This window comes from Salvelinus namaycush, chromosome 14 (genome assembly GCF_016432855.1).
Source record: "Salvelinus namaycush isolate Seneca chromosome 14, SaNama_1.0, whole genome shotgun sequence".
NCBI classification, from domain to species: domain Eukaryota; kingdom Metazoa; phylum Chordata; class Actinopteri; order Salmoniformes; family Salmonidae; genus Salvelinus; species Salvelinus namaycush.
In genome coordinates, this window is record NC_052320.1 from 19,960,119 (window position 1) to 19,972,347 (window position 12,229).

General features: G+C 41.2%; 1 protein-coding gene across 1 annotated transcript; it reads left to right on the top strand.

Moving 5' to 3' along the window:
- The first annotated feature begins 383 nt into the window (after window positions 1–383).
- On the top strand, window positions 384–9,431 carry slc39a5 (solute carrier family 39 member 5). Its single transcript, XM_039007405.1, has 7 exons — window positions 384–437; window positions 758–935; window positions 1,157–1,326; window positions 1,488–1,616; window positions 6,926–7,220; window positions 7,908–8,098; window positions 9,223–9,431. The coding sequence occupies exons 1-7, from the start codon at window positions 384–386 to the stop codon at window positions 9,370–9,372; spliced, it is 1,167 nt and encodes a 388-aa protein (XP_038863333.1). The 3' UTR covers window positions 9,373–9,431.
- The last annotated feature ends 2,798 nt before the right edge of the window (window positions 9,432–12,229 follow it).

Below are 12,229 nucleotides of genomic sequence, written 5' to 3' on the forward strand. Positions count from 1 at the left end.
TTCCGGAGAGGAAGGAAATCGCTCAGGGATTTCACCATATGCTGACTTTAAAATGGTTACAGAGTTTAATCCATTCTCAGGAGAAAACTGAGGATGGATCAAGGGGTGTGAATACTTTCTGAAGGCACTGTATGTAGCCACTTTTGAAGTACTGAGGTTTTGGCATTCTAGTGTTCATTAAGCTATGAATAGTTACACAATGACACCTGAATAAACTGTACAGCCTCTTCTCAACCCCCTCTGAAAGAACCCCACAGCCTGGGATATCAGGGCCTGCTGGATCTGGGTCTGAAGAGGGCAGTGCATTATCCTCTGATCATGTGATTAAGGAAGAAATTCTTCTATGGTCATCCCCTATAGCACACTCTATTCCTGTCCAAGGAATGTTTGACTCCCTTGTGTCAAATCACCCCACTACGAGACATCTTCATGGGAACGTGAGTAGTCAATAAAAAAAACGTTGATCTGGCTAATGTTTTGTGCCAAATGCACAAAGTTAACAACTGAATTCTGCTTACTGTTCTTGGCTAAATGTCATCCTCTCAGGTGATGTTTTTTATTCAAAATTGTTAAGATAAGGAGGAAGTTAAAGGAAAAGGGTGTTCTGTTGTACATGCCTGGCCAATGAATGTTTTGGGTCCCTTTTGTCAAAAGAAACCCCTCTTAGAGTTAATGAGAAAATCCACTATCAAAACATTCTCCATACATAAACAGTTTCTGTGGACAGTGATGCCTTTTAACCCTTTCCTTTTCACAGTGTCTGAACGTTACTCAGCTGTTGTGGAATTTCGGTCTGGAAAAGGCATCCCACATCACTCCTGCCCACTTCACCCTCCTGTGCCCAGCTCTGCTGTACCAGATTGAGAGTGGCGTGTGTCTACGCCACCCAGAAACTCATGGTGCGGAGTCAGAAAGGAGTGTGACTTTCCTCAAAGGTGCATTTAATGAAACTACCAGCTGTGACAGGAAATGATTGATCGATATAGTATGTTTTAAAACTCAATGCATCCCTTTAAGTTGGAGCAAAGGGGCATAACTTTACATTAATGACACACCTAGACTTAACATAACACTGGAAACTACAATACCCTATTGACCAAGCAGAATGAATACAACATCTAAATTAATACAATACAATATATTGTTTGTTTTGCAGCTCTGGGATGGAGCTCCTTGGCACTGGTTGTGATCAGCCTGCCGTCTCTGCTGGCTCTGAGCCTGGTACCCCTCCTGCCACCCGCCCGCCTCCATTCCTTCCTCTGCCCAATGACAGCCCTGGCTGTGGGTACGCTGTGTGGAGATGCCTTGCTGCATCTCCTGCCTCACGTAAGTACCCATCCAAACTGTCAAACACTAAATAAATACCAGTGCTGCTGTCTCTGTTTAGTCATGGAGGGTGAAGTTGTAAAATCTATTGGTAAATGTTGTAAGGTAAAAACCTGTTGTTGATAGCGAAAACTGTGTCTTGTTGTATCTGTGTCCTGCAGGCCAAGACTGGGCCACACTCAAACCACTCTGAAGAACAGGACTCTATTCTGAAGGGCCTTTGCGTGCTGGGAGGTTGCTACGTCCTTTTCATCTTTGAGAGCCTTCTAGGACTGAGGACCCATTACAAGGTTAGCTGGATTAAGATGATAAAGGGGCGAGTTTAATGCTGTTGTCACTGTTTTATAATACACTGTGCAAAAATATAAATGCAACAATTTTAAAGATTTTGCTGAGTTAGTCAATTGAAATAAATTCATTAGGCCCTAATCTATGGATGGGTGGGCCTGGGAGGGCGTAGGACCACCCACTTTGGAGCCAGGCTGACCCACTAAGGAGCTAGGCCCAGCTGGTGCCTAGCCAAACTCGGCTAAGTGAACCGAACGAATGTGCTCGCATATCCCCTTTAAAAGACATTAGCTAGAAAAACGAGAAAAGCGGCAATAGTATTGTTTGTCCATCTTGAGATGCCGTAGCCAGTATACACTTCCTCATAAATCAGAATTAATCTAAGTCTAATTAATCTACGTTTTTGCAGAGATCTTAGTTGTGCAATTTTTTTATCTAACCAAGATGTGTTGTGCAGTATTTTTGCAGTAAAAAAAATTGCATTAAAACTTGCCGTCTGTTGTTGAACGACAACAAACACTTAATTGAAGAATCCCTACTGTTGACCAATCACTGACGAAGGGGTGTAGACTTCGGCTTCTGAACTTCGGCTTGCCTCAAAGAATGTTTTTGTAAGCCCCCAAAAAACCTGCCGAAGACCAAAACAAACAAACACGTCACAAAATGTCATAATATATTCCCAAATGTTTCGGATGGGAAGCATGAGGACGCCTTTAGGGCCTATTCTCACTATAAGATATGAAGACATCTGAGGAGCAGGGGTGGCAAAAGAGAATTCTACTTTTTAATTCACATGACATCCTTGCCTAACATTTTGTTGTAGCTGGCCACATGACATCCTTGCCTAACATTTTGTTGTAGCTGGCCACATGACATCCTTGCCTAACATTTTGTTGTAGCTGGCCACATGACATTCTTGCCTAACATTTTGTTGTAGCTGGCCACATGACATCCTTGCCTAACATTTTGTTGTAGCTGGCCACATGACATCCTTGCCTAACATTTTGTTGTAGCTGGCCACATGACATCCTTGCCTAACATTTTGTTGTAGCTGGCCACATGACATCCTTGCCTAACATTTTGTTGTAGCTGGCCACATGACATCCTTGCCTAACATTTTGTTGTAGCTGGCCACATGACATCCTTGCCTAACATTTTGTTGTAGCTGGCCACATGACATCCTTGCCTAACATTTTGTTGTAGCTGGCCACATGACATCCTTGCCTAACATTTTGTTGTAGCTGGCCACATGACATCCTTGCCTAACATTTTGTTGTAGCTGGCCACATGACATTCTTGCCTAACATTTTGTTGTAGCTGGCCACATGACATCCTTGCCTAACATTTTGTTGTAGCTGGCCACATGACATCCTTGCCTAACATTTTGTTGTAGCTGGCCACATGACATCCTTGCCTAACATTTTGTTGTAGCTGGCCACATGACATCCTTGCCTAACATTTTGTTGTAGCTGGCCACATGACATCCTTGCCTAACATTTTGTTGTAGCTGGCCACATGACATTCTTGCCTAACATTTTGTTGTAGCTGGCCACATGACATCCTTGCCTAACATTTTGTTGTAGCTGGCCACATGACATTCTTGCCTAACATTTTGTTGTAGCTGGCCACATGACATCCTTGCCTAACATTTTGTTGTAGCTGGCCACATGACATCCTTGCCTAACATTTTGTTGTAGCTGGCCACATGACATTCTTGCCTAACATTTTGTTGTAGCTGGCCACATGACATTCTTGCCTAACATTTTGTTGTAGCTGGCCACATGACATTCTTGCCTAACATTTTGTTGTAGCTGGCCACATGACATCCTTGCCTAACATTTTGTTGTAGCTGGCCACATGACATCCTTGCCTAACATTTTGTTGTAGCTGGCCACATGACATTCTTGCCTAACATTTTGTTGTAGCTGGCCACATGACATTCTTGCCTAACATTTTGTTGTAGCTGGCCATATTACATCCTTGCCTAACATTTTGTTGTAGCTGGCCACATGACATTCTTGCCTAACATTTTGTTGTAGCTGGCCACATGACATTCTTGCCTAACATTTTGATGTAGCTGGCCACATGACATTCTTGGTCCGCAGCTCAAATTGACCTTAAATATTACAGTAGCCAGTAAGCACAAACTATTCAACAATGATAGAAACGTTTCTTCTAAAACACAATACATTTTTGAATAATGCAACCAAACCATATTATACTCTTGAATAATGCAACAATTTACAAGCATGTATCTGCAGACAATTTGTGTTTATTTTCTCGTCTGTAGGCTTCACTCATTAAATGTTACCTTCAAGACAAAAGCACAGAGTTGCTATAACAGCACGTTTCATTGTGACATTAGCCTATCGGGGAAAAAATGTACGATTAAACCTCTAATACAAATATAAAGGTACATTAGGCCTACCTTACAACATTACAACAAAGCAGGCTTCATCATGCAAATCATTACATGTGGTAAAAGCAAATTGCGACAAAGTGGGTATAAGTGAATTCACTGCGAGGAGCTGTTTTATATGGAAGCCCATAAACGCCATAAAATAAAATGCCTCGTGATTTGTCAACGTGCACAATTAGTCTGATCAGCAGTAGCCTACTGATAACAACCACAGCTTCAGGTAGCCTAGAGAAGCCTATGCGATCTGATCCCATTTGGGCTTGGCCAGGAGAAAAATAATCATGTTTTTTATAGCCTTAGCTATGTATTTATAGCCTAAAATAGGTCAATTTTATTTGTATTCTGAGAAAATGTGAATTTGATCAAATTTGGGTTATGTTCACACTTCGGGTGGCTAGGCTACTTAAGCCTTTTTAATAAAAAATTACTGACTGGAATTAATCAATCAACACAATAGTGATGACATACTTTGAGTATCTTTTTCATTACAGATGCAACCAGCCATACAGCGAGCTCGGCACTGTTCTTTTTTTTGTCCAATCGTAGTTGTCTCTGTGTAAAGGGTTTTAAAGTTTTCATTCTCCCTAGGGCCAGAAGTTATATTTTTTTAAACCATATGACGTGATTAGAAAATGATCTGGTCCCATTTATAGCCCATGTGAAACTGCTTTTTTTACAGCTGATTTATTACTATGTCATACACTACAACTAGGGTCCAGAGTCGGTTAGGTTAGCCTACTACCAGATCAGGAAAAACTCTGGGCCCCAGGAAAACAATCCCCCCCACCCACTCTAGGACCTGTGGTGCTTACTTGTTTTTGATCCCCATTAGCTTTTGCAGAAGCAGCAGCTACTCTTCCTGGGGTCCACACAACATGACAAGTAACAAAACACTGATACACTGAGAGAAGGAAAGTCACACAAACTAAACATTCAATAAAATACAACAAAGTGTCTGTGTGCGCCACCTCTGAAATCAGCACACAATGCTACAAATGAAAAAACATATCCTATTTGTACGATCTACATTTCTGATCTTCCATAGTTTTATGTAGCTCAGTGCAACCAGCAGCTACTGCAAACATTTCAGAATATAACAGGCTGTTACTGCAATTTCAGGTAAAAATCTATAAAAAGTCTCATATTAGGAAAATGTCTACATTTCAGCTGTTTCAAAAACATTGCTCTGCTGTTTACATTTATACTGTAGGAGTGTTGGTTCAACGAGACAATTGTTTACACTTCCCTGCTTCAAGGGGGCAACTGTCAGGCGAGTGTTGTGCACTACGTCGACACGTAGCAAGTTCACATTTTAATGTGTAGCCGACGGTATTTTTACAAAAAGTGTTGTAAGTGTGAAGAGGTTCTATATTGTCTTTGTTAGGAAAGCAGGGTGGATTGTTTGGTCTGGTAGTTTAGTTTATTAATTCGACCATTTAAAAAAAACAAGCACACAACTTAAAAGCCATACATGCACATGAATAAAATCATTGATAACACACAAAGTCTGGGACTTATTTCCATTGTGGTCCTCTTGAGACGAGATCCAACACAGTATGGCAGTGAAATAATAAAACAAAAACATAGAACATCTCATCGCAGTTACATCATAGGGGTTATTCATATGGGCACAGAAGACATCAAACATATTTTTACTTTATTTTTAAAGCTGCCCAGAGAGGATGTTGTTTTTATGGGCAGAGGCAACTCATTCCATTCTGAGGCTCCAGTATACAAGAAAGTACCTTTCCCAGCATTACTCCTGAACCTGTATAAGCACACATCAGCAACACCTGATCTGGTGCTGTGATTGTGTGCATCCCTAACACGAGGAAAGTAATCACTTCAATATCTGGGCGCAGGACCATAAATACTCCTGTAAACCAAACCTAGTCTAATCTGGGATACCCTAGCCTCAACAGGCAGCCAGTTTCTGAAAGCAGCTCCTCCCTATGTGAGTACGTGGACTCACCTTTAATACTACCCTGATCAGCTTATTCTGGGCAATCTGGAGCTTCCCCTTCATAAATTTAGATAAGCCCCCAAACCAGGAAGTACTAGCGTAGTCAAAATGGCATTGAATGAGGGCAGTAGCTAGCACTTTCATGGAGTCCTTATCAAGCAGCTTGGACTTTCTAGCCAAAAACTTAGTCCTGGCATTAACCTTCCCTAGCAGTTTATTGGCCATGCTCACACCTCCCAAGCTTCCATCAAGGATACATCCCAAGTAGCTAACAGAGGTTTTAGTAGTCAGCACCTAACTCCACTCTGATTTCAGATGACCTGCACAATTTAGGTCTGGATTCAAAAAGAATTGCTTCTATTTTCCCTAAGTGCAGAGATGTCTTATCTCCAAGCCATTTAAGCTCTGTGCTAAGCATAATCCAACGTAGTTTTACTTTTGTGAGACACCAGAAGTGTAGAGTCATCCGCATAAAGAAAAAGACGGCAAGAACAAGCATCTTTCATATCATTAATATACAATAAAAACAGCAGAGGCCCAAGCATGCTCCCCTGCAGAACGCCACAAATCATTGGTTTTGCCTGAGACAGTGAACCATTAACCTATACTACTTGCTCCCTTCCTGATAAATATGACTTTACCCAGCCTAGAGTGATACTGCTTAACCCCAGTGCCTCCAGTTTGGAGATTAGGAAGCAGTGGTTAACTGTATCAAAGGCCTTCTGTAGGTCAAGCAGTACCATTCCACACAGATTTCCCTCATCAGTCTCTTTCCTGATGAAGCCAGTCAAGTAAAGTAGACATGAATCAGTGGAGTATGTTTTTCAAAAACCCGACTGAAAATCATACATTAGACCCATTTTAGTATTCAGTTGTGAATGTTTCACTCATATGGACATTTTTTTTAAAGCTCTTTCTTTTGTCATCAGAAGGCTAAGAGGAAGGAGCAGAACACCAGTATAGAGCTGTATCCAGAGAGGGAGCTTACTGCTCTGCAGAGTGAGACACAATCCTCTGAGCACGGTCATGGTCACGGCCATTCACATGGTCCATCTTCCAAGGAGGAAGCTGGGATAGGAAGCTTGGTGTGGATGGTGGTTATGGGAGATGGGATCCACAACCTTACTGACGGTCTGGCAATTGGTGCAGCTTTTTCTCAGAGTCTGGCTGGAGGTCTCAGCACCACGATAGCGGTGTTCTGTCATGAGCTTCCTCACGAACTAGGTATACAAGAGAACCTTCCCTTTCAACTGAGTGTACAAAACATTAAAAACAGCTTCTCTCTCCATGACAGACTGACCTGGTGAATCCAGGTTAAAGATATGATCACGTGTTAAATCCACTTCAATCAGTGTAGATGAAGGGGAGGAGACATGTTAAAGAAGGATTTTTAAGCCTTGAGACAATTGAGACATAGATTGTGTTTGTGTGCCATTTGAGGGTGAATGGGCAAGACAAAAGATTGAAATGCCTTTGAACAAGTTATGGTAGTAGGTGCCAGGCGGACCAGTTTGCGTGTGTCAAGAACTGCAACACTGCTGGGTTTTTCACTCAACAGTTTCCCGTGTGTATCAAGAATGTTCCACCACCCAAAGGACATCTAGTCAACTTGACCACTGTGGGAAGCGTTGGAGTCAACATGGGCCAGAATTCCTGTGGAACGCTTTTGACAGATAACCTTGTAGATTCCATGTGCCGCTGATTTGAGGCTGTTCTGAGGATGAAAAGAGGAAGATGCAACTCAATATTAGGTTTGGTGTTCTTAATGTTTTGTACACTCAGTGTATGTACTGTAGGCTACAGACAAAGGTACAACGCATCATAAAATTCATGTTAAAATGTTCAGGTATACCTCTGCTCTAATGTTCCATGGAGTATACGGTTCATTCAATGTGTTGACTGTCTGTGTAGGTGACCTGGCAGTGCTGCTAGGAGCAGGGTGGCCTGTTCGCCGACTAGTTCTCTTCAGTGCTGTTTCAGCCTTGCTGGGCTTCGTGGGACTGCTGACTGGCTCTGTCCTGGGCCACCAGTCTGCTCAGATCTCCCCCTGGATCCTCACCCTCACCGCTGGGGTCTTCCTCTACGTGGCCCTTGCTGACATGGTGAGCCACGAGAGTGGATCGATTTCCACACGTACATTTTCACACTAAACACTTTGACAACTTCTGCTGTAAATAGGGCTTTATAAGTACCATTAATTTAATGATACTGCCAACCATAACCATATTGTGCTGGCTGATATCTTTTCACATTACACATCCACCATGCTGGAAAGGACAAACAGGCCAGGGCCTGGTTTCCTTAGTGATGAAACTTAGGCTTATGAGTGTTTTAACAATGCATCTTTCCTACAATGGCCGACGATGTAACATATTTCCTAAAACGCCACGCAGAGAGAACGTTCGCTAAATGCGGCATTTTGTTGATCGAAAGAAAGGCAGTGCTGCTCTCGGATCAGCTTTCTCCATTCAAATCTTACCTTAACATTAGAATTATTCCACAATACTATCAATGTATCAACTCCTAGAGCGATATTATCACCTATGGCTTCAAATAATGAGGCGGCTTATTCTAATGCTTACCCGACAACAGGGGTGTCAAATTCATTCCATGGAGTCCTAGTGTATGCTGGTTTTCCCTTTCAATTAAGAGCTAGAAAACCAGGTGAGGGGAGTTTCTTACTAATTAGTGACCTTAATTCATCAATCAAGTACAAGGGAGGAGCGAAAACCCGCAGACACTCTGCCCTCTTTGAAATGAGTTTGACACGTGCCCTATAATAATGCACAAAATCAAGATTTGGCAAATTTTTTTGACAGTAGCCAAATGGCAAAATAGAACTACATTGAATGAACATGTATTTAAATAAATGTCAGTATATAGGCCATTTCCTTTTATTTATCAGTTTATTTGAAACATATTTTTATCCTTTGTGAATTTATCAGCGGTTAGAGACCGAGAATTAAGATGTTTATATGTTTAGTGGAGATCTGTGTATGTGACAGTTGGGAAAAAACACCTGTTCTATGAGTGGTCAGTAAATAACAAGAGTTTCATTGCAACTTTAGTAACAATGGTTTTGGTTAACAGCTTGGAGATTTAACCTCCTATGAAAGGTTCTAATGATGAACTTAGCCTTAAGATGCTTTTGGGGAACCGGGCCCAGCTCAGTACAACTCAGCTGTGCTCCGTGGTGTGAAAATGTCACATTATCTCTCATCAATAGTTACCTGAGATGCTTCATGGTGATCCTGGCCTGATGGGACCCTGGACTCGCTTCCTGCTACAGAACCTGGGCCTGTTGGCAGGGGGAGCCATCATGTTGTGTATCGCTTTGTTTGAGGACCATATCGCCTTCAACCTGGGTGACGTCTGACTCAATGGGAAAGATATGAGTGGATCAAATTCTAAACCACCTGAGGTTCAGATGGTGATTCTAACCCACTGGATTGGCTACTCTTAATTCAAGTTCAAAACGGCCAATATCAAGACCTCAAAGTAGACTTAGTTTACTACTAAAGGCCTGAAAAATGTGATTTGAGATGACCTCAATTAAGCACCAGCTTCACTTTTAGAGCACTGAGGCACGAGATTCCATATTTAGTAATTTAGCAGACATTCTTATCCAGAGCGATTTACAGGAGCAAGTGCCTTGCTCGATGGATCAAAAACATTTTTTTTTTTTCTCATCTAGTTGGCTTGAGGATTCGAACCATCACCCTTTCGGTTACTGGCCCAACCGCTAGGCTACCTGCTGCCCTACTGACACAATTTGATGGTTAATGTAAACAACCCGTGAGTCACTCGTCCTGCTGGGCATCACATGGCCAAGAGAATGGCACTGTACTGCACACAATTTTGCTTTCTTATTACCATGTTCTATGAAACTACATTCTCTTTTAATGTAGTGTGCAACTTGTTTTTTCCTATATCATGAATGTAAAAAATCGAGTCAATTATTTCAGAATTGTTTGCATGGGTTGAACCACGCTGGCAGGAAGTGCAAAACATATGTAGACTTTCAATATCCAACATGTCCTTTGTTTAAAAAAATCTTGAATACTGAATAACCATGTCAAATTTACAAATAAAGGTGTCCCTTTTATATCTGACCATGACTCCAGAGCACTTCTCACTAGTTGTACATCTAGGAATCAAATCATAACACATGATGCAGTGAATATTTATCAATAGCACTTTATTTAAAACACAACCAACCCTAAGCCACAATACTGAATGACAAGACCAATTGGCTGCAGCAAACATTGTATAAAATAGATTTAGATTCAAAGTTTAAATCATTTTAACGTCAAAGATTGATGCGCAGATTAGTCCGAAATTGTGAATGAATGATCTTACACATATCCGTAACATTTTGAAACAAATTACATAGTTCACACAATGGAAAAACAAGGCAAAGTGCTTTTGGGATCAATTGCATTGTTGTCAAATAAAGAAATGGCTTGAGGTTTTGGAGGGACAGTGGATGGGGAGTGAGGGGGTGTTCCTCTCCTTGTGTGGGAATGAGGGGCAGGGTGAGTGTCTGTCAGAAACCAGACCTCATACCCTGTCCTCTATTGCCATGGAATTAAAGCTAGAATCTTTAGTTCCTACATTCATTTTTGTACTTAAATTAATGTTATATGGCCATTTTCTTACACTGTATAGCCTCAACATGGTTAACTATGTTTTATATCATGGGTGGTCAGTCCTTGCATCCATAGCTCTGTCCATGAATTTGAGTGGTTACATTTCTCCAGGCCCAGCCGTCAGCTTTTTACCAAAACAGAGGTGGGGTATCCGCTTTTGTTTCAATTAAGGATTCTAGCTTTAAAGCTGATGCACAATGACAGTGGGAAGGCAAACACCTAGCAAGTTGCGTGGATTAGTGTTTCTGAAGACATATGGCTTGAGGGGAACAAAATTCAACCTCGTACAGAATATAATAATGCATATAACCGGTCTCCACTGTTAAAAATATGATAGTACCAAAACCAGCTGTACGTACATATGCAATAACTAACCCAACCAAAATTCACATTCCAGGAAGCTGTAAACTTTAAGAGACTAGAGCATAACATGAAAGCAGAAATGAGGTTTTAAAAAGACATCAATCAGCATCAGTCTGGCTTCACATCCCAGTGGTATTTTGTTGTAGAAATGCGGATCATAAATCTCATGAACACACACAATTATACATACAATCAAGCACACTTCAAGTTGAATTATTATTCATGGTAAAGTTCCCATAGGCTAATGTGTATATATTTGTTTGTCAAAACAGGTGCAGATTAACTCAAGCTGCAATTTATGGGAGGTAGGAAAAATGCTACTATTGAAAAAGACAAATGCAAACAAGTTTATTTACATGGATAATACCATTATATGCATCAGCCTTATAGAATTTGAAGAAAGTGAGAGGCGTTGACTATTCATGTTTTAACTCACTAATGTTGAAATCGCGCTACGTCATTGGTCCTGTTGCCATTGTCATCACAGGTCTAGAGCACATGCTGGTGATGGCATTTTCTACTCACAGAATAGTATTTGCAGGTTTGTAAATGAGGTAAGAGTTAAATAGGGAATCTTTCCTTTCTCTGACACACCGCATGTAGACTAGGCCTATGCCAGATGTCAAAGTTACTACTATTCAACAGCAAAGCAGTTTAGACTGTTCTGTTACCCAACAGCAAAGCAGTTTAGACTGTTCTGTTACCCAACAGCAAAGCAGTTTAGACTGTTCTGTTACCCAACAGCAAAGCAGTTTAGACTGTTCTGTTACCCAACAGCAAAGCAGTTTAGACTGTTCTGTTACCCAACAGCAAAGCAGTTTAGACTGTTCTGTTACCCAACAGCAAAGCAGTTTAGACTGTTCTGTTACCCAACAGCAAAGCTTGGAAAACTTTTGGAATGTTTAGCTGACAAACCAAATTATTTTTAAAAGGTACATTGAAAAACCATTTCATTGTAACTGTTCATGTGCCCTGATTTAGACTCCTCCTTTCCTGGTATGGGGTCCATAGTATTTACAATACATAAGCCACGGAGTGAAACGGGCAACTAACCCATAGTCGGTCTTCATCAGTTCACGTGCTGCAGAATAAACTAAGAAATACGCAAAGGGACCAACAAGTCACAGGATATGCCAATGAATGCATCCATATTGCTCAGGGAGCACATTACCATAGTGTACCTCCAACAGATGGTATCAAAATGACTGCGATGTGAATCAC

Excerpts from the sequence above, each read along its gene's own strand:
- slc39a5 (XM_039007405.1), top strand. The coding sequence starts at position 384 with ATGTTTGACTCCCTTGTGTCAAATCACCCCACTACGAGACATCTTCAT. Across the intron at positions 1,327-1,487 it reads TGCTGCATCTCCTGCCTCAC|GCCAAGACTGGGCCACACTC; the intron begins GTAAGTACCCAT and ends TGTGTCCTGCAG. Across the intron at positions 1,617-6,925 it reads GACTGAGGACCCATTACAAG|AAGGCTAAGAGGAAGGAGCA; the intron begins GTTAGCTGGATT and ends TTTTGTCATCAG.